The sequence below is a fragment of the Opisthocomus hoazin genome, chromosome W, assembly GCF_030867145.1.
Source record: "Opisthocomus hoazin isolate bOpiHoa1 chromosome W, bOpiHoa1.hap1, whole genome shotgun sequence".
NCBI classification, from domain to species: domain Eukaryota; kingdom Metazoa; phylum Chordata; class Aves; order Opisthocomiformes; family Opisthocomidae; genus Opisthocomus; species Opisthocomus hoazin.
The window spans coordinates 20,010,494-20,028,606 of record NC_134453.1 but is presented as its reverse complement, the minus strand read 5'-3'; the positions used below and the strand labels follow the sequence as shown (position 1 = coordinate 20,028,606).

Genomic DNA, 18,113 nt, shown 5'->3' with positions numbered 1-18,113 from the left:
TCGAGTACCCGTGGGATGCTCAGGCCAGTGTGTTTCTAATGTTCTGCCTCCTGAATGGGTTTCAGGTTTTGTTTAGGGTTAAACAAGTAGTTAAGAACATCATGCAGAGACCTGCCCCGGGGCTGGATAGCTGTGAGTGGCTGGGTGTGTGGGACAGCATGGGCAAGTACCTAGTGCAGTGGACACCCCCGGTGTTTTTTAAACTCACCCCTGAACAGGTGCAGAATCCAGACAAACTAGTAAAATATCTGCAAAAAGTGTGCTGCCACCCTGGGAACTCCAGAGAGACACAAATCACTGCAACGTGCTGGGGTCTGGCCCACGCCTACCGAGCCCTGTTCAACCTGATTCAGTGCTCTAAAGGGAAAGGGGGGGGGAACGAAGCATCAGGCACTGTGGCTGGCGCTGCCCCCCCAGCCGGCCCTGCAGCCCCTCCAGCCCAGCAGGCAGTCACAGCGCCCCCGACCGGCACGACGGCTGCTGCAGCCACTGGCGTTGTCCCGGCTCCTCCGGCGGGCATGGCAGCGGCTCCAGCCCCAGCTCCAGCCGCAGGCACAGTGACTGAGCCCAATGACCAACCTGTGCCAGTAGCAGTCGCCCCCGTAAAACTAAAGAAAGACGCAAAGAGAGCAGATCGCTCCGGGAGGGATGACAATGAGCCAGGGTCATCACGGGAGACAGAGACAGAGATCATCACCCGGCCCCTCTCCCTGAGCGAGCTGCGAGACATGCGGAAAGATTTCAGCCGCCACCCAGGCGAGCACATTGTCACCTGGCTGCTGCGGTGCTGGGATAACGGGGCCAGCAGCTTGGAATTAGAGGGCAAGGAAGCCAAGCAGCTGGGATCCCTGGCCAGGGATGGGGGCATTGACAAGGCCATTGGGAAAAAGGAACAAGTCCTTAGCCTCTGGAGGAGACTTCTGTCAGGCGTGAGGGAGAGGTACCCCTTCAGTGAGGATTTTGTATGCTACCCTGGCAAGTGGACCAATATGGAAAGGGGTATTCAGTACCTGAGGGAATTAGCTGTGCGGGAGCTGGTTTACTATGAACCAGACGATGACCAGGTACCCACAGACCCAGATGAAGTCCAGTGCACAGCATCTATGTGGAGGAAGTTTGTGCAGAGCGCACCATCCTCATATGCCAACTCACTGGCAGTTGTAAACTGGACCTGGTTTTCAACAACTGGCACCCAGCAACTTCATCAAGATCAACATCTCCTGCAGACTGTGAGCTCCGGATGCAGCAAGTGACCGCCCATCACCACACATCACCTCTCCTGCCACGGAAGACCATTACGACAGATGGAGCCCGAAGTCATGGATTAAATGAACTCAACGGACACTCTAGAGTGATGATCCATAGACTAAGGGAATGATATCTGGAGACAGGAGAAGTGGTGGTGATCAACTGGACAATGGGGGACCTGGGCAATGATGTAGATGGTATGGAATAAGGGGTGGATAATGTACTGGGTTTGGCCAGGACAGGGTTAATTTTCACCAGAATCCAGGAAGGGGCACAGCCGGGCGGGCTGACCTAACCCCAAACTGGCCAAACAGAGCCGGATATTCCATACCATGTGCCGCAATGCTGGGTTCTTGTGGGGGGTGGCGGCGCGGCGGGAACTCACTTGCAGCTCGGGAGCGCGCGGCGCCGGTCCTGTCCGAGAGAGAGGGTCCGTTGTGTGGATTGTTTTGTCGTGTTTTCTCCTTATCTGTTTCGTTGTTGTTACTGTTCCCTTTGTTTGCTGTTCTGTTAAACTGCCCTTATCCCGACCCACCATTTTCTGCCTGTTTCTTTCCATTCTCCTCCGCACCGCGGCGGGGGGAGGGGCGGCCGTGTGGCGCTTTTGTTGCCGGCGGCCGACGAAACCAAAACACCTCCCCCTCAAAAAAAATTAAATCAGAAAATCCCAGAAATCAGCAACATCAAACACTTTGTGGGAAAAGCTGAGAAAATGCTAAGTTCAACGAGGGCAAGTGCAGGGTCCTGCACCTGGGGAGGAACAACCCCATGCACCAGTACAGGCTGGGGCTGACCTGCTGAAGAGCAGCTTTGTGGAAAGGGACCTGGGTGTGCTGGTGGATGACAGGTTGACCATGAGCCAGCAGTGTGCCCTGGTTGCCAAGAAGGCCAATGGAATCCTGGGGTGCATTAAGCAGAGTGTGGCCAGCAGGTCGAGGGAGGTTCTCCTCCCCCTCTACACTGCCCTAGTGAGGTCCCATCTGGAGTACTGTGTCCAGTGCTGGGCTCCCCACTTCAAGAAAGATGAGGAGCTACTGGAGAGAGTCCAGCGGAGGGCTACAAGGATGAGGAGGGGACTGGAGCATCTCTCCTACGAGGAAAGGCTGAGGGTGCTGAGCTTGTGCAGGCTGGAGAAGAGAAGGCTGAGAGGGGACCTTAGAAATGCTTATAAATATCTGAAGGATGGGTGTCAGGAGGATGGGGCCAGACTCTTTTCAGTGGTTCCCAGTGACAGGACAAGGGGCAATGGGCACAAACTGAAGCAGAGGAAGTTCCACCTGAACATGAGGAAGAACTTCTTCACTCTGAGTGTGACGGAGCACTGGAACAGGCTGCCCAGGGAGGTTGTGGAGTCTCCTTCTCTGGAGATATTCAAGACCCGCCTGGATGCGGTCCTGTGCAGCCTGCTGTAGGTGACCCTGCTTCGGCAGGGGGGTTGGACTAGATGACCCACAGAGGTCCCTGCCAACCCCTACCATTCTGTGATTCTGTGATGTTACAGCAGCGTCTTTTCCTGTGGTATAAATTTGGCATAAGCAGGTTACTCGCATGGTCTTGTATTTTGTTGTATACTGAAGACAAGCTATTTTAAACCTTTTTGCTGGGGAAACTGTTCCTGACCTTGGACTGAATATAGCACCTGCAATTTTCAGTGTCCGTTTCTACCCGCTGCTTGTTTTGGGGATTAAAAGTAACCTTTTTGATGGTGGCTGTGTCTTCCCAGTTAGGAGCTGCTCCTGATGGAGGACTGTTAGTAGTAGTCTAGTAACGATAGTTGAATGATTCTGAAGCAAAGGGCCAGCAATACAGAAAGAAGTGGTTACCGTCTGCTCAGTACGTGGCTGGCAATGCCAGTGCAGAAGAAAACAGATATAAAAGTTTGAATGTATGTGCATAGCATGAAAGTGTAGAAACGCATTCTGCTTACAGTGCTAGAGAAAGTTTACTATAATTAAATTATTTTATCTTATATCCCAACTTTTTAATTGAAAAATTGGTGGCTTGTCCAAATAGCAGCGATCTGGAGAGCCAAATCGCTCTTCAGAGGGAGAGGGATTTCAGTAGCTGCTCTGAAATCTTTGTAGAAGTACTTTCACATATCGTCTCGTACGGAAATGTCTGTAATGTCTCCATGTCGCAATCAAGGTACCCTTTTTAATGTCGTTTGTAGCGATACACTTATAGGACTTGGAGCAGTGAAGGGACATGAATGCAGTTTTTCAGCTACAGTTTGAATAGTAATGTGATTAGAGGAGATATGTCGGGCCATTCTGAAGGAATACACGGGCATTCGGGAGCTGTCTTTGGAACTCGGAAGTTGTTCCCCTGGTTACCTTCAGAAAGGCTTTTGTTCTTCTTCCTGCAAAGTCAAGTTGTAAGTGCGGTTGTTTGGTAGTTTGGTATTGCTTCCCGCAGCTTATTGTAATGCTCGGACTTGGAAATGACGTTGAGCTTACGTGATGCAGAGCTGCGTAAAGTATAAATATTGGAGATGGAAATAGTTTGAAGGGTGGACTAATGCAGTGACGTTGACGTGCGTAATCAAACTTCACAACTCAGAGAGTTATAAAGCAGGTATGTTTATTGCGGCGCCGGGTGCAAGGGGGATCGCTCCTCCTAACTTGCACACCGAGTCACGAAGCATGCACCTATTTATTACAAAGCTTATCTAAGTAGGCTGGACTATTGTAATTATTTCTAGGAATTCATTATCATACTCCACCCCCCTTTAGCACTTGCGCAGTGTCGTCTGGTGGTCGTCTGTGGGGGTCTTCTGGATGAAGGCTCGTAGTCTTCCTCGCTGTGTGCTTTCACCTTTGGCTCAAAGATTCCTGAGTTGTCTGTGTTGGCTGAGTCCCCCACCACAGAACCAGTTTCAGCTAGAGACTTGCTTCTTACAGACAGCAAAGTTCTGGTTATCAGTCCTTGTTTCCCTTCGTCTGTCTCGCAAGCAGCCCTTGTTAGCTACATTTGAGCCACAACAGTCCTTGTTAGCAAGATTACAAAGAGCAGAACTAAACTGAATAACAGTGTTTAACTCTTACTTTAACATAGATGCAAAATTATACAACGAAATTAAACTAAAGCTATAGCAAAATTGAACTAATTGTCAATTCCCCACATCAAGTCCCCCCTTTTCTTTCTTCTTTTGCAAATTCTTTTGCTATAAAGTTACCCTCCTCAAGGATTTTGGCAAAATATTTGGCACTGTCACTGTTTTAACTTATGTTTCTCATGACGATTTCCATAGCAGATAAGGCTTGAAGCTTTCCCATCATATTCCTTAATTTGCACCAGAATACAAGATTAGCTATTGTGAGAAGGACCATTGTTATCAATAAAGCTATTATGGGATGTATAAGCACGTTTAGTATCTTTGTAGTGGAAGGAGATTTACCTATAAACATGTCCCACCAGTGATGTTCTCCGTCCCTTTTTACTTGCTCAATGACCTGGTATATTCTTTCTATTCATGCTGCACCGTAATTAAAGTTCTTCCACTTTCCTGAATTTGTTTCAACAACTGTTTTAAATCTTTGTGTTGTAGTAGTTCCTTTACTAAATTTAAACTCATTCCTATGGGGACAGGTTGTAACTTTTGTATCAAGGTGTAATTGGCCCTCATCAACTGGTAGGACGTAATTGGAGGTGAATGGTTGAAATCACAGCCATTTAATTTCTTGAAATTACAAACACAAATATTACTATGATTCTTCATAGCCTTGATGGACCCATCTATCTGTATTTTGTTACAAGAAGTTCTTAAACATGCACATCCTTCTCCTATATACACCACTACTGTGTTCCTTAATTCTTTTGGGTAAATTTCAAAGTGACAGACATTCTGTTCAGTATCTAAACAAATATCTTGGGCCTGTAATGTATTTCCTTCACAAATGTAGCCTTGGTGTTCTCTCGTAATGCATGTTTCTACATTAACTGTTAGCCACCTATTCCTACTTCGTCTCGCCCATTTTTCATGTTCCAAAGGGTGAACCAAAGTCCCATTAAGGAATATCCCTAATGCAACAATAGGATAAATGTCATATACGGTGGCCTCGGATATTGTTAACACAAATGCTGTGGCTATGTTATTAAAGGGATTATATGTAAAATTAAGTAATTTCCACCAAGACTGAGAGTTCTTCTCAAATTCTGTTGCATTTTCCCAAATTACCTTTCGAATTTCCAGAGGTAATATGCCTTTTTCTCCCTCCCTGACAATAGCTGCTGTCATAGATTGTGTCCATAACTGAGCCTGAACACAGCTAAAGGCCAAGGAGGTACTATTCTGGGTGGCTTCTACAGCTTCAACTATGGATCTCAGGCTTTTCTCATTTAGCCCTTCCCATTGGGGTAGTAAATCTGACACTAGATATTGGTTATTACCTACGGCTAAGAGTGACGATCGTAACGGGTGTTGTATTCTACTTAAATCTTGCGTAATGGTGGACAACTTATTCGCCATCACCTCGGAATCTACACTGTTCAGAATTCCTAAACTCGTTCCCACAAGGCCTGTTGTATCCCTTTTTCTCCTTTGAGATGTGAGAATCCTCATTTTCAGCCAAGTTTTCCACCCTGCGTAGGAGGTCAGAAGGAAAGGGGTGCAAGCTGGTTGAATGGCAGAAATGTTGATTTGCATTATTAGCTCCACTTTCTTTAATGACCATGCTGGATTAACTGTCATTTTCTGTTTGCCCATACGCTTAACTATATAGGGACCCACTTCATATACATAAGGTGCTGTCATTTTCTGGGGTGTAGAAGTTGACACCGTGATGGGCACGGGCATAGCCGTAGTCGAAATCTTTTCCTGTGATATGTCCAACCCAAATTTAAATGATAATGCTCTGTCTCCTCTGCCAGTGCTCTTTAAACAGACAACAGATACTGATTGAATTATAGTAAAATTGAACCAACAAACATCAGATGCACAATGTTCCCCACCTCTTGTGGGTTCTGTTCTTTGTTCAGAAAATCTTCTCATAGTCACTTGGGTTAAAGGAGGGAAATCTTTTCTACTGCTAGCACTAAAGATTCTGCAACCTATGTGGATTGTTTTTCTTTTATCAACCTTCCGTCTGTGCATCGAATGCTTCCATTCTGATTCATGTAATTGCAATTCCCTGTTGTCATATATGATGACAGTTGCTAGATTCATTCCCGCTAAGTCTTTTCTCATAATTCCTGTATATCAAAAATAGGCCTTTGACCAAGGCCATTCCCAAGGATCAACTCTCATGGGTTTCAGCACAGTTACCACCCACATTATTGCAAAGGTTCTTAGCTTAGTTTGGTTAGTCCATGTTAGCGTCTTTGGATGCGGAGCTTCAAGGGTCCAGTGGACATTGTTTTCCATTGCTGCTGAGGAGCTTTCTTCACCCTTGTATGATGAATCCAGGATGTCTGCTCCTTAATCTTGACTGCTGTGTGGGATGTCAGCAGCACTTGGAACGGTCCTTCCCATTTCGGTTCTAGTGGAGAATCTAAAAGAGATCTGATATATACATAGTCACCAGGTTCAATATTATGTACAGGCCCATCAAGACCTCGGGCTCTAGTTCCTAAGACCAGCTTCTCTACTTTTCGAAGCTGCTTCTGCAAACTTATTATATAGCTAGTTAATACCTCATCCCCAACTTGAGTTGATGTTTCTGCCTGTACCATGTAGGGCCTCCCGTATATTATTTCGAAAGCACTTAGTCCTTCTTTGGTTCTGGGTTTGGTTCTAATTCTCAGGAGTGCTAATGGCAATGATTGGGGCCAAGACAGGTTAGCCTCCTGACCCAATTTTACAATTTGCAGTTTAATTAGGTGGTTCATTTTTCCACTTGACCGCTTGATTTTGGATTATATGGGGTATGTAATTGCCAATCTGTTCCCAAAAGTTTACTAACTTGTTGAATGACCTTGGCAATAAAATGTCAACCTCTGTCTGCTGAGATTACTGCAGGAACCCCAAATTTCAGTATTATTTCTTGCAATAGTACCTTGGTTACTTCCCTAGCTTTATTAGTTCGACAAGGGAATGCTTCTGGCCATCCTGAAAAGGTATCCGTCAAGACTAGCAGGTATCGAAACCCCCCTTTTCTTGGCAGTTCTGAGAAATCAATTTGCCACTGCTGCCCTGGGTAATTACCTTTCCCGATTTGTTCTAGTTGGGCTTTAGGTCCCGTCTTAGGGTTAGTCTGTAAACAAACCCCGCATTGTTGTGTTACCTGCTTGATAGTAGTGTATAGATTTTGGGCAACTATCAGCCGGTTCAAATATTTATACAGGGCCTCTGTTCCCTAATGAGATTTTCTATGTTCTGGCATAACTACGGCCCATAACAATGCAAATGGTATTATTGTTTTACCTTGTGGAGTCTTTGCCTACCTATTTTTCTTTGGTTTTCCCCCTAGGTCTTCAATTAATTTTTGATCTTCTTTAGAATACTTGGGTTCACAATCAATTTGTACTTTACCGTCTGGGACTAAAGACTGCACCCCCAATTCGCTCTTCTCCGCTACTCATTTAGCCTCGCAGTCCGCCATGGCGTTGCCCAGTTCCTGAGCGGTGTCTCCTTTCTGATGAGCTTTGCAATGCATAATAGCCACTTTCTCGGGCAGCTGCACTGCTTCCAGGAGCTTAAGAATTTCTTCAGCATGTTTTATATGTTTTCCTTGGGTAGACAAAAGTCCTCTTTCTTTCCACACAGCTCCATGAGCATGGACTACCCCAAAGGCGTATTTAGAATCCGTCCAGATATTAATTTTCTTGCCTTTAGCTAGTTCTAATGCTCGAGTTAAGGCTATTATTTCTGCCTTTTGAGCTGAGGTGTTTGGGGCAAGGGCTTTGGACTCGATTACCTGATCTGTAGTGGTTACTGCGTATCCTGCTTTGCGGGACTCCTTGTCGAACAAAGCTGCTTCTGTCAGTGTACCAGCAATCTTCAGCGTCTTCCAGTGGCTCCTCTTTTAGATCAGGTCAGCTGGAATATACCGCTTCAATCGTTTCCAAGCAGTCGTGCGATACTGGTTCCCCTGTGGCCCCGCTGAGGAAAGATGCTGGATTGACAATGTTAGTAACCACTATTTCCACATCATCCTGCTCTACCAGGATAGCTTGATATCTAAGAAATCTTTGTGGTGAGAGCCAGTGCCCTCCCTTCACCTCCAATACTGCTGATACAGTATGAGATACCGGTACTGTAATCTTTTGGCCTAGTGTAAATTTACGTGCTTCTTGAATGTTCAGCACTACTGCTGCTACTGCCCTCAGGCAGCTAGGCCAACCCTTGCTTACTTCATCAAGTTGTTTAGAGAAGTATGCCACCGCCCTCCGATACGGTCCCAGATTTTGGGTTAGGATTCCTAGGGCTATTCCCTTTTTTTCATGAGAGAACAGCCAGAAGGGCTTAGTAGTGTCTGTCAATCCCAAAGCAGGGGCGTCCATCAGCCTTTTCTTTAGCTGTTGGAATGCTCTTTCTGCTTCCTCATTCCAGATAAGGAAAACTTGGTCTTTACTCTCAAGACTTGTATTCACAAAACACAAAGACACCAGCTTCAGTTTTAACTGAGGAGAGAGGTTTGTGAAGGATCCTTGGAAATGGTAAAGGAAGGATAGTAGTGTCATGGAATGGTTTGGGTGGGAACCATTCTATGATTCTGTGATCCTTCCTTTTGAAGGAGCCTTTGAAATGGTAAAGGAAGAATCGTAGGGTCGTGGAATGGTTTGGGTTGGAACCATGCAATGATCCTTCCTTTTGAAGGATCCTTTGAAATGGTAAAGGAAGGATGCTTGCAATGTATAAATATATTTTTTATTTCCCCCCCCCCCTGCTTTTGTTGTGGTATTGTCTTGACCCTGGCCAAATCATCTTGTCAAAAGCTTTTGTGGCCTGCAGCATTTAGATCAATCTCATTGGTTTTAATAGAACTTGGTCTATGTTTTTAATACGTTCCAACTGGGTTGGGACTGGTTGATTGTAAGAGAACATTCTGGTAGCTTCAGAGGCTCGTGAAGCACTCGGTGTCCTGGGCGCTCACTAGAATAGGTTTCACATGATTCATCCCGCTGCACTCGGCCTGTTTTGAAAAACAGCAAGTCTTTAGGTGTCTAGAAGCTGCTTGGAACAAATTCTGCATCTCATCCGCTATCTTGGAATGGAGAGTTTTCTCCAGTTCCTTATTCCAGGGTATTTTGCGATTTAGGCCTGTTTCTGCAGCCTGGGGAAGCCACGTTGTACTGAGCCAGTGGAAAGCTAATTTTCAGTTGGTAGAGAGACAACGTTTGCATCTGGATTAACTTTAGACTAGCATTCAGGTATGCTTGCTGTTGCAATGAAATCTCATTTTCATTATTATTGCAAGACTTTGGCTGAAGCTGTTCATCCTGGTGGAAATGTTGCAAGACCTTGGGCTGAACTCTTATCGTAATGTCAGCTGTCTTTGGCTGCAGATTATCTAGAATTGGAAAAACAGGCCTTTTCCAGTCTTAACCCAACCCAGAGTCATTCTTTTTTGGGATTATCTCCACACACCAAACTGGGATCTGAGTTTCAGGTCTCACAATGCCTCTGTGCACCTCAGCTCTGATATGCTCGGCTATATTTTATGAGGCGAGTCCCTTCAGACCAGACTTGTAGCACAAATGGTTAGAAACACTTTTTTTCCTGTTTGAGCTGGTGAAAATCTTGTTTAACAATTTTATTTTCCCATAGTCTAGAGGGGAACAAAAGCTTTTGGAGCCTATGGTAACTGGTATGACTGGAAATCTCATTTATTAGGAATTGAAATTCCATGTCTGACCACAAGAAAGAATTTGTTTAGCCTCTAGCAGAGACAGAATAAAACAGATGGAAGGTGTTTGGACACTGTACGTCACTGTTTAGGGGGGGCTATTTCAAGAGGGAGAAACTGTGATTACATTATTAAGAGCAGGGTGATACACGGGAGGTTTAGTGGCTCCTCTCTTTGTTGTCTGAGGTATTTGAGAGACTAAATTAATACACACGTTTTTCTTTCCTGAAAGGTTCTGCCAATTCTTGAAATTCTGTACCACGTCGAAGAAAGGAATTCACACCATGTTTACATGGCTCTTATCATTTTGCTGATCCTTACAGAGGACGATGGCTTCAACCGATCCATTCATGAAGTGGTGAGTTGTTGTCTTGCTAAATAATTCTTCAGCTCTAAAAATCGTTTGAATATTTCTTTTTAGAAAGATGCATCCATATATCTGTTTCCTCAGCAGAGACTGTGTTCATCCAAATTTCATGGCATGTGCATATTTCTTTCGTAAGAACTGGTGACCCGAAGTTAGAAGAGTCAGTTCAGAACTTTCCTGAGTGAAGTGAATGAATCTGCTCCTTCTTGTAAGGGAGATGCTGCGTATACCTCTTTTTCTGTCTTTTTTTTGGTGTTTTGTGTTGCAAATAAACATAGTAATAGCCAGGCAGGCTGCCTCAGAGATGCTGAGTGTTTGCTGTGGAACGAGAGGGGCTAGAAGAGAGAGAAAACTAGAAAACCTTCTGTATTTCTCATGAAAAACTCTGCTTAACAAGGGTGATGCAGCTGAGAGGAGCTTTGAGTTGGAGTTTTATTTTCCAGATTGAATGTTACTTCCTTCCTTGGCATTTCTTTTTCTCTCTTTCCGCTAGATTAGTATCTTATTTTATGTTGTTCAGATAATACGATCCAAATTTTGACTAGCTTTGATGGGCCTTGACCATCTGTGCTGGAGAACACCCTGGATGATTACGTTCTAATTTCCTTGCTTCTAAAGCTATGATAGCACAGAAGGTAACTGCACTGATTTTATGCAATTTTTTTTGGCTGGGACATGGAAACTCTCTGTTGGGGTTATGTGACATTAATGAAATGCAAAGAGCTGGAAGCAAGTTGCAAGGTATCTGCACGGAATTCTTCTCCCAGGTAAATTTCCAGCCTGTTTTGGAGAGAACTGGCATTTTTTTTCTTGGTGCCAAGCGGTAGAGTCTTAAAGTATTTAGTCTGAAATTTCAGATTATTTCCTCTAGGTCTGTGTGTAGAAAGCAAGAAGAAGTGATGTTTAGATGCGATTTCCTGGGAGTACCTTTTAGGAGGAGCACCTATAGCAACCATGCAGATGACTGGAGCAGCATTTTCCCGGAACTTTCTTCTGCTTCACCTTCATGTGCCTTGAACCTACACGTACGCACCGTGCATGTACGCGTGTGGTGTGTATTTTTGGGTTCCATATCATCAAGTCATTGATGTGCTCTCAGAAATTGAGCTTGTTGAGGGTTAGAGTGCAGCAGACAAGTTTTCACTCCTGCCTCAGTCTCTTCCCCCATCATCCTTCATTCATTTTAAAGGCTTTACACGTGGCCTTTCACTAGATTCCTGACTGGATAGGTAAAAGTGAAAGATTTCCCTAAAATTGTTAATGAGGATCCAGCTGTGGAATGAGAACAGAAATTGAGTTTTCTTGTCTGGTTTGTTCTTTCCTTTGCAGCTAACCCTGCCGATGTATTTGTAGTATTTTCCATGCAATGTGGGTATTAGTTTACAGCTTCCATTTCGATAAAAACAAAACCAAAGCCCACCCGAGTACCCTGCACTGATTTTTTCAGTCCCGCCTTTGCTCCATAGCGTCTGTTGAGAAGCATACATTGATTAAGAGCATTATGTGGCCAGAGTTTTGCTAGTTTTGCTTTTTAGCTCGGTAGTGAGAGGTGTCTGGGAAGTGGCTGAGCCCTCAGACCTGTCCACGTGATCTTCTCCTGTCAGCCCTGCTGCAGAAAAAGCTGTGAAAATGGAAACTTTTACCATCAAAAGCCAATAGAGTGCTGTGGCACTGCAGAGGGTAGATGTGGGATAACCTTAATTCTTCTTCCTCTGCTCTTCTTTTCCTTACTATTCTTTCTCTTACCCTTTTCTCCATTCTTTGATGGATGGGGGCACGTTTCATGCTGAAGGAGAGGGCGAACTTGGAGGCTAAGAAGAGTGCTTTCCCTCCCTTGGGTGCTTGGATTTGGGTGGTTTTTCTTTCTCCATGCTCGTAATCTTGGTGTCAGGTGACTGGATTGGGTGCAGTGAAGGAGAAAGAGGAGGTCTCCCCTTGTCAAAACATCAACTATGCATTCTGAAAGTCACCTAAATAAATGATGATGTAGACAGGAGTGTTGATGACTGTGATACCAACTCTTCAGTATTCCTTACAGAAAGGATTCTTTATCTGTAGAAAAACCACATTCTGTTATACTTAAAAAAAAAAAAAAAATTATCTTCTTGATCTCCTTTATCTTTGGCATTCCTGAACTTCCTAGAGGGATGTGAATATCAAAGTACAAATGTGAGCATTGCATCCTATCTTGTGAACCATTGTGGAGTGGATGGATGGGTAGGGGGTTCCTGCAGATCCCGTGATGGGCAATAGGTATAGTTAGCACCCCCCTTTGTGGAAGAAGGATTCAGAAATCTTACGGATACGTCACTTCCCCTCACCCATCTTTTTGAATTATTTAAAGAGATGTTTCCAGGTATGAATGACCAAGTTACCCTAACATTCTGTGATTCTGTGAAACCACAGTCTATAGTAAGAAATTAGTCTCATACTTTCTTAGCTATAAACTCCACATCTGCTAAAGGCTGGGGGAGGGTATTACAGGGCAGCAAAATGAATGGAGTCAGGAAAGCTGTAGAAATATTGCTGTAGAATGTGAACATCTAGTGTCGGTTACACAACTGTAATGAAACTCTTATTCACTGCAAATATTTATCAAATTTTAGCAATTACACATGATGGGACCCCAGACTCCTGAGTTCCATCATAGTGCAGATCTAGGAACTCCCACTTTGGTAACATACAGGGATGTGCCCCACAAAATAGCACCAAAGGGGGTGGGAGGAAGCATGGGCCTCGTTTTATTTGTGGGAGGAGGTTGCTTTGCTATTTCACTCGTAAATGAGAGACTATCAGAAATAGCTTATTAGAGATTGAATCAGTAAGTTGATCTTTTTTGTCGGGGTAGGTGTATTTTGTCTTAGAGGGGAAAAAAACCCCAACCCTTGGGGGTTTTAAAGTGAATTTAGTGAAATTTGTGCTTTTCAATGAGCATCTGGAAATATGTCCCGTTATGTACTATTGGTTTGGATTTACATTGTGCGTCATGTCAGAACAAATAGTATTTTATACTACTCATTTTCATAGTTATAATTTGTTTTAAAGAGTCTGTTAAATTTTCAATAATTTAAGCATTCAGAAGTGAGGAAATGAAACGTGCAACCACAGCTTAGCACTGTTATCACAGAATCACAGAATGTTAGGGGTTGGAAGGGACCTCTGTGGGTCATCTAGTCCAACCCCCCTGCCGAAACAGGGTCACCCAGAGCAGGCTGCACAGGACATTATATATTACAGAATGTAACCATTACTTAATGGTCACGAATGGTTCTTCAAATAACAGTATATTTTTCTTCTGTAAGGTTCAAGTGCTCAGCTTCAGATATTTTTCATTGTCAAAGTGGTTTATGTATTTCTTTATATAAAATCTTCTCTTGAAAACAGATATACTCATATAATCATAAATAAGCTGCTTTTATAAAATCACAATTAATTGCAACCAAAGTCGCCGTCTACACTTATTGTAGCACTTTGCAGTTGTGAAGTAACCCGCTTACTTGCTATATCTGTTCATAGGTTTATGTTTAGCAGCTGTGGGGTGATCAAGCTCTCCTCTAGTGTCTTCTTGCAATGAAGTTCGTATATGTAATCCATTAATTACATAAATAGCAGCTTTTTAACTTTTCCGTTGCCTGTTTTGTGAAAATACGCATAGATTTTATTTTATCTTTCAGGCTATGCCTGTTCATTGTCTTGGCTGTCCATCCTGACTAGTTGTCCTTGCTCACTGAAACTCCTTGGGTAACTTAGGTTCGTTTTATACCATCATCACTTTGTCTTAAAATAGGATTAGTGACTTGTTGTAACCAGAAATTATGCCTGTTTCTGCATCCATCCTAACCTTCTATATCGGGACACCTTTCTTGTAGTGATTTCATGTTTCCTATTTATTCCTCAGCCTTGACTGTTGTCCTGGGTTTGGCCAGAACAGGGTTAATTTTCACCGGAATCCAGGAAGGGGCACAGCCGGGCAGGCTGACCTAACCCCAACCTGACCAAACAGAGCCGGGTATTCCATACCATGTGCCGTCATGCTGGGTTCCGGTGGGGGGGGAGCTGGGCGGCGGGAACTCACTCACGGCTCGGGAGCGCGCGGCGCCGGTCCGGTGCGGGAGAGCGGCTCTGTGGGTTATGCGGTTTTGTTTTGTGTATTCCCCTTTTCTGTATCGTTATTGTTCCTGTTCCCTTTGTTTGCTGTTCTGTTAAACTGCCCTTATCCCGACCCACCAGTTTCTGCCTGTTTCTTTCCATTCTCCTCCGCACCGCGGCGGGGGGAGGGGCGGCCGCGTGGCGCTTTTGTTGCCGGCCGCAGCCAAACCAGAACATTAAATTTGGCACCCAAGCGTGGGGTGGGGATAACGGCAGGGCTGAGCAGAGTCTGTTGAAACAGCTTTCTTAGATTTTGTTAAAATTTGTTATACGCATTTATTGTGTTAGTTAAACAGTTGCCGGTAAAAATGTTTCTGTCTTTGATCAGGTGGCTGTGGTATTTGAATCCTTACTTGCTGTATGTGTTCACTGCTGTGCTGTTCATCATCGCTAGGAAAAGGATCAGGATCATGATTTTACTCTACTGTACGATATCGACTTATGACATGGTAACATCACTGTTCATGAAATTAGGCTTGTATTTGTATGCGGCACTGCGGTCATTTCCATACCTCGGATCCTATGTCTTAGAATTTGTTAATAATCAAACCCAGCCTGTGGGGAAAACCAGAGGGGATACCTTCCCCCACACTTTCGCCCCCCCTCTCTCCTTCAGGCTGTTCCTAACGGCTTTTGGAATTTCGAGTACCCTTGGGATGCTCAGGGCAGTGTGTTTCTATTGTTCTGCCTCCTGAATGGGTTTCAGGTTTTGTTTAGGGTTAAACAAGTCGTTAAGAACATCATGCAGAGACCTGCCCCGGGGCTGGATAGCTGTGAGTGGCTGGGTGTGTGGGACAGCATGGGCAAGTACCTAGTGCAGTGGGCACCCCCGGTGTCTTTGAAACTCACCCTTGAGGAAGTGCAGAATCCGGACAAACTAGTAAAATATCTGCAAAAAGTGTGCTGCCACCCTGGGAACTCCAGAGAGACACAAATCACAGCAATGTGCTGGGGTCTGGCCCATGCCTACCGAGCTGCCATGTTCAACACTGTTCAGTGCCCTAAAGGGGAAGGGGGGAGAAGCGAAGCAGCAGGCACTGCGAGTGGCACTGCCCCCCCAGCCGGCCCTGCAGCCCCTCCAGCCCAGCAGGCAGTCACAGCCCCCCCAACCGGCACCACCGCTGCTGCAGCCACAGCTGCAGGGCCTGCCCCGGTTTTCCCGGCGGGCACAGCAGCTGCTCCAGCCCCAGCTCCAGCAGCAGGCATCGCGGCTGAGCCCAATGACCAACCTGTGCCTGTAGCAGTCGCCCCTGTAAAACTAAAGAAAGACGCAAAGAGAGCAGATCGCTCTGGGAGGGATGACAATGAGCCAGGGTCATCGCGGGAGATAGAGACAGAGATCATCACCCGGTCCCTGTTCCTGAGCGAACTGCGAGACATGCGGAAAGATTTCAGCCGCCACCCAGGCGAGCACATTGCCACCTGGCTGCTGCGGTGCTGGGATAACAGCGTAACCGAAAATCCGGGAATAAACCTCGTAATCCCAATGTAGTGTTAAAAGGCAGGCATTCTTTATTGCAGCGCTGGATGCACAGGGGATAATTTCACCAAACGTGCATACCTCATACCTTTTCCATGCAGTTTATACAGATCAAAGATATACATATTTATTCTATGCATGCATATTCAGTATTATTCTCTTTGGCGATTGGTGTAAACTTTTCTCGCTTCTTACGTAAATGGTTGCGCAGTCTCAGTTACCCTCTTCTATTGTTTCTTTTTGAGTAGGTGGTATTACTTGAGTAGGGGGCCAGTGAGTCGGTGGTCGCGATCTCCCCTGCCGGAATTACCTTTTGCCTGCTCGGCTCACAATCTTGGCAGTCCTGGTCAGTCTCTTCAGTCCGTTTCACAGAACCACAATCCATCATTTCTCTTGACAGAAACACAATTACCCACTATGGTTAGTGTTAATGGTTACCTAGAGACTAGACCCTCTGTTCCCAGACCTAATGTCCAGGTGGGTAGGGCTGTACAAGGGACATAGCAACATTGTTCATGTTTATGGTCAACTGATTCTATCACCCTGGTGACATTTCCCCCCTTTGGAAGTTTTGAAATAAACATCTTTTCATTACTTCCATCCTAAATTAAATTATATTTTAGTTATACACTAATTCAATACTCTACTGTCAATAATGATTTTATAACAATTCAATTATCCACTATCCACTATATGATGGTGGGAGCGTCGTGACCGAATCACTTAAATTTTGTTTTTTGGCTACTGTCTGAATAATCATTCAATTGAAGGCTGTTTTATTGGTGAGTTCCTTTTTAAACAATAATAAATGAGTAATATCACTAAAAATACGATTGACAAATGTAGTTTAGTACTAATTAAGGATTTTACCCAGGAACTCAGATTCCACCCCAATCCATTGAAAATTTTGTCAAGCCAATTTTCTTCCAGAGTTCTTGGGAAGTATATTAACTGTTCTGCTTTTATTGACAGCCGATCCTTACTTCTTGTTTTCACTTTTAATACTTTAAACAATGCTCCCATCATCATCAGTCTCCAGGTCAGAATTCATTTTTTCCATATTTTACAATGATAGCCCCCCTTTTAGACATATTGTAAGATCAGTTTTGCAGTCTCTGGATCTCTATTGATGATTCTCCATGACGGGGCCTTCTTCATTTGAGTATAGTGTACCCACGGTTCCACTCCTTCTAATTTGATAGCAGTGTAAGTTGTTAACAGTACCTGGAAAGGTCCCTTCCACTTCTCCTGCAGTGGTTCAGAGTTCCAAGTCTTTATATACACAAAAATCACCTGGTGGATATTGACGCACAGGTGTATCCAAAGCAAACGATCTGGTCAGCACAAGGTATTTTTGGAGTGCTTTGAGGGTTTTTCCTAAAGAAATCAAATACATTTTAAAATCTGTTTCCCCTGCTATTTTCATATCCCCTGGGATTAGAGGAGTTTGATAAGGTCTGCCATACAAGATTTTGTATGGACTTACACCATCTTTAGATCTTGGTTGGATTCTGATTCTCAGGAGTGCTAATGGTAAGGCTTGTGGCTATTTTAAAGATTCTTCTTGACAAATCTTATTTGTCTTTTTAATGTTTGGTTTATCCTTTCAATTTTCCCACTTGATTGCGGCCTCCAGGGGGTATGTAAATCCCAATTTATTCCTAAAATTTTACTTACTTGTTGAACTATTTCTGCTACAAAATGTGGTCCCCTATCAGAAGACATGCTCATTGGTACTCCAAATCTTGGTATTATTTCTTTTAGCAATATTTTAACCACTTCTCTTGCTTTGTTGGTGTGACAAGGAAAGGCTTCCGGCCATCCAGAAAATGTATCAATTAATATTAATAAGTACTTAAATTCATTTTGCCTGGGCAATTCAGAAAAATCAACCTGCCAATAGTCTCCTGGGGAATTACCTTGTTTCATAACTCCAAAGGGTGCTTTTTTCTGATTTAAGGGATTATTTTTGAGACAAATGGGACACTTGGCCACTATCGATTTAATTATTCCTGTCATTCCTACACACACTACAGATGATTTTAAACTTGAGACCATAGCCTCTACACCCCAATGTGTCTGC

The 18,113-nt window shown here is 44.3% G+C and overlaps 1 protein-coding gene across 15 annotated transcripts in view; it reads left to right on the top strand.

The window, feature by feature from the left end:
- The window catches only part of LOC142365682 (dymeclin-like), a 330,096-nt gene that overhangs the window by 124,877 nt on the left and 187,106 nt on the right, over positions 1 to 18,113 (top strand). For all 15 annotated transcript variants that reach the window (XR_012766545.1, XR_012766548.1, XR_012766546.1 and 12 more), the window contains one exon: positions 10,267 to 10,392. Coding sequence is in view for 10 of the 15 variants with exons in the window: in XM_075446739.1 (XP_075302854.1) it covers positions 10,267 to 10,392 (126 nt within the window). In the remaining 5 variants the exon portion in view is untranslated. The remainder of the gene's footprint in view (positions 1 to 10,266; positions 10,393 to 18,113) is intronic.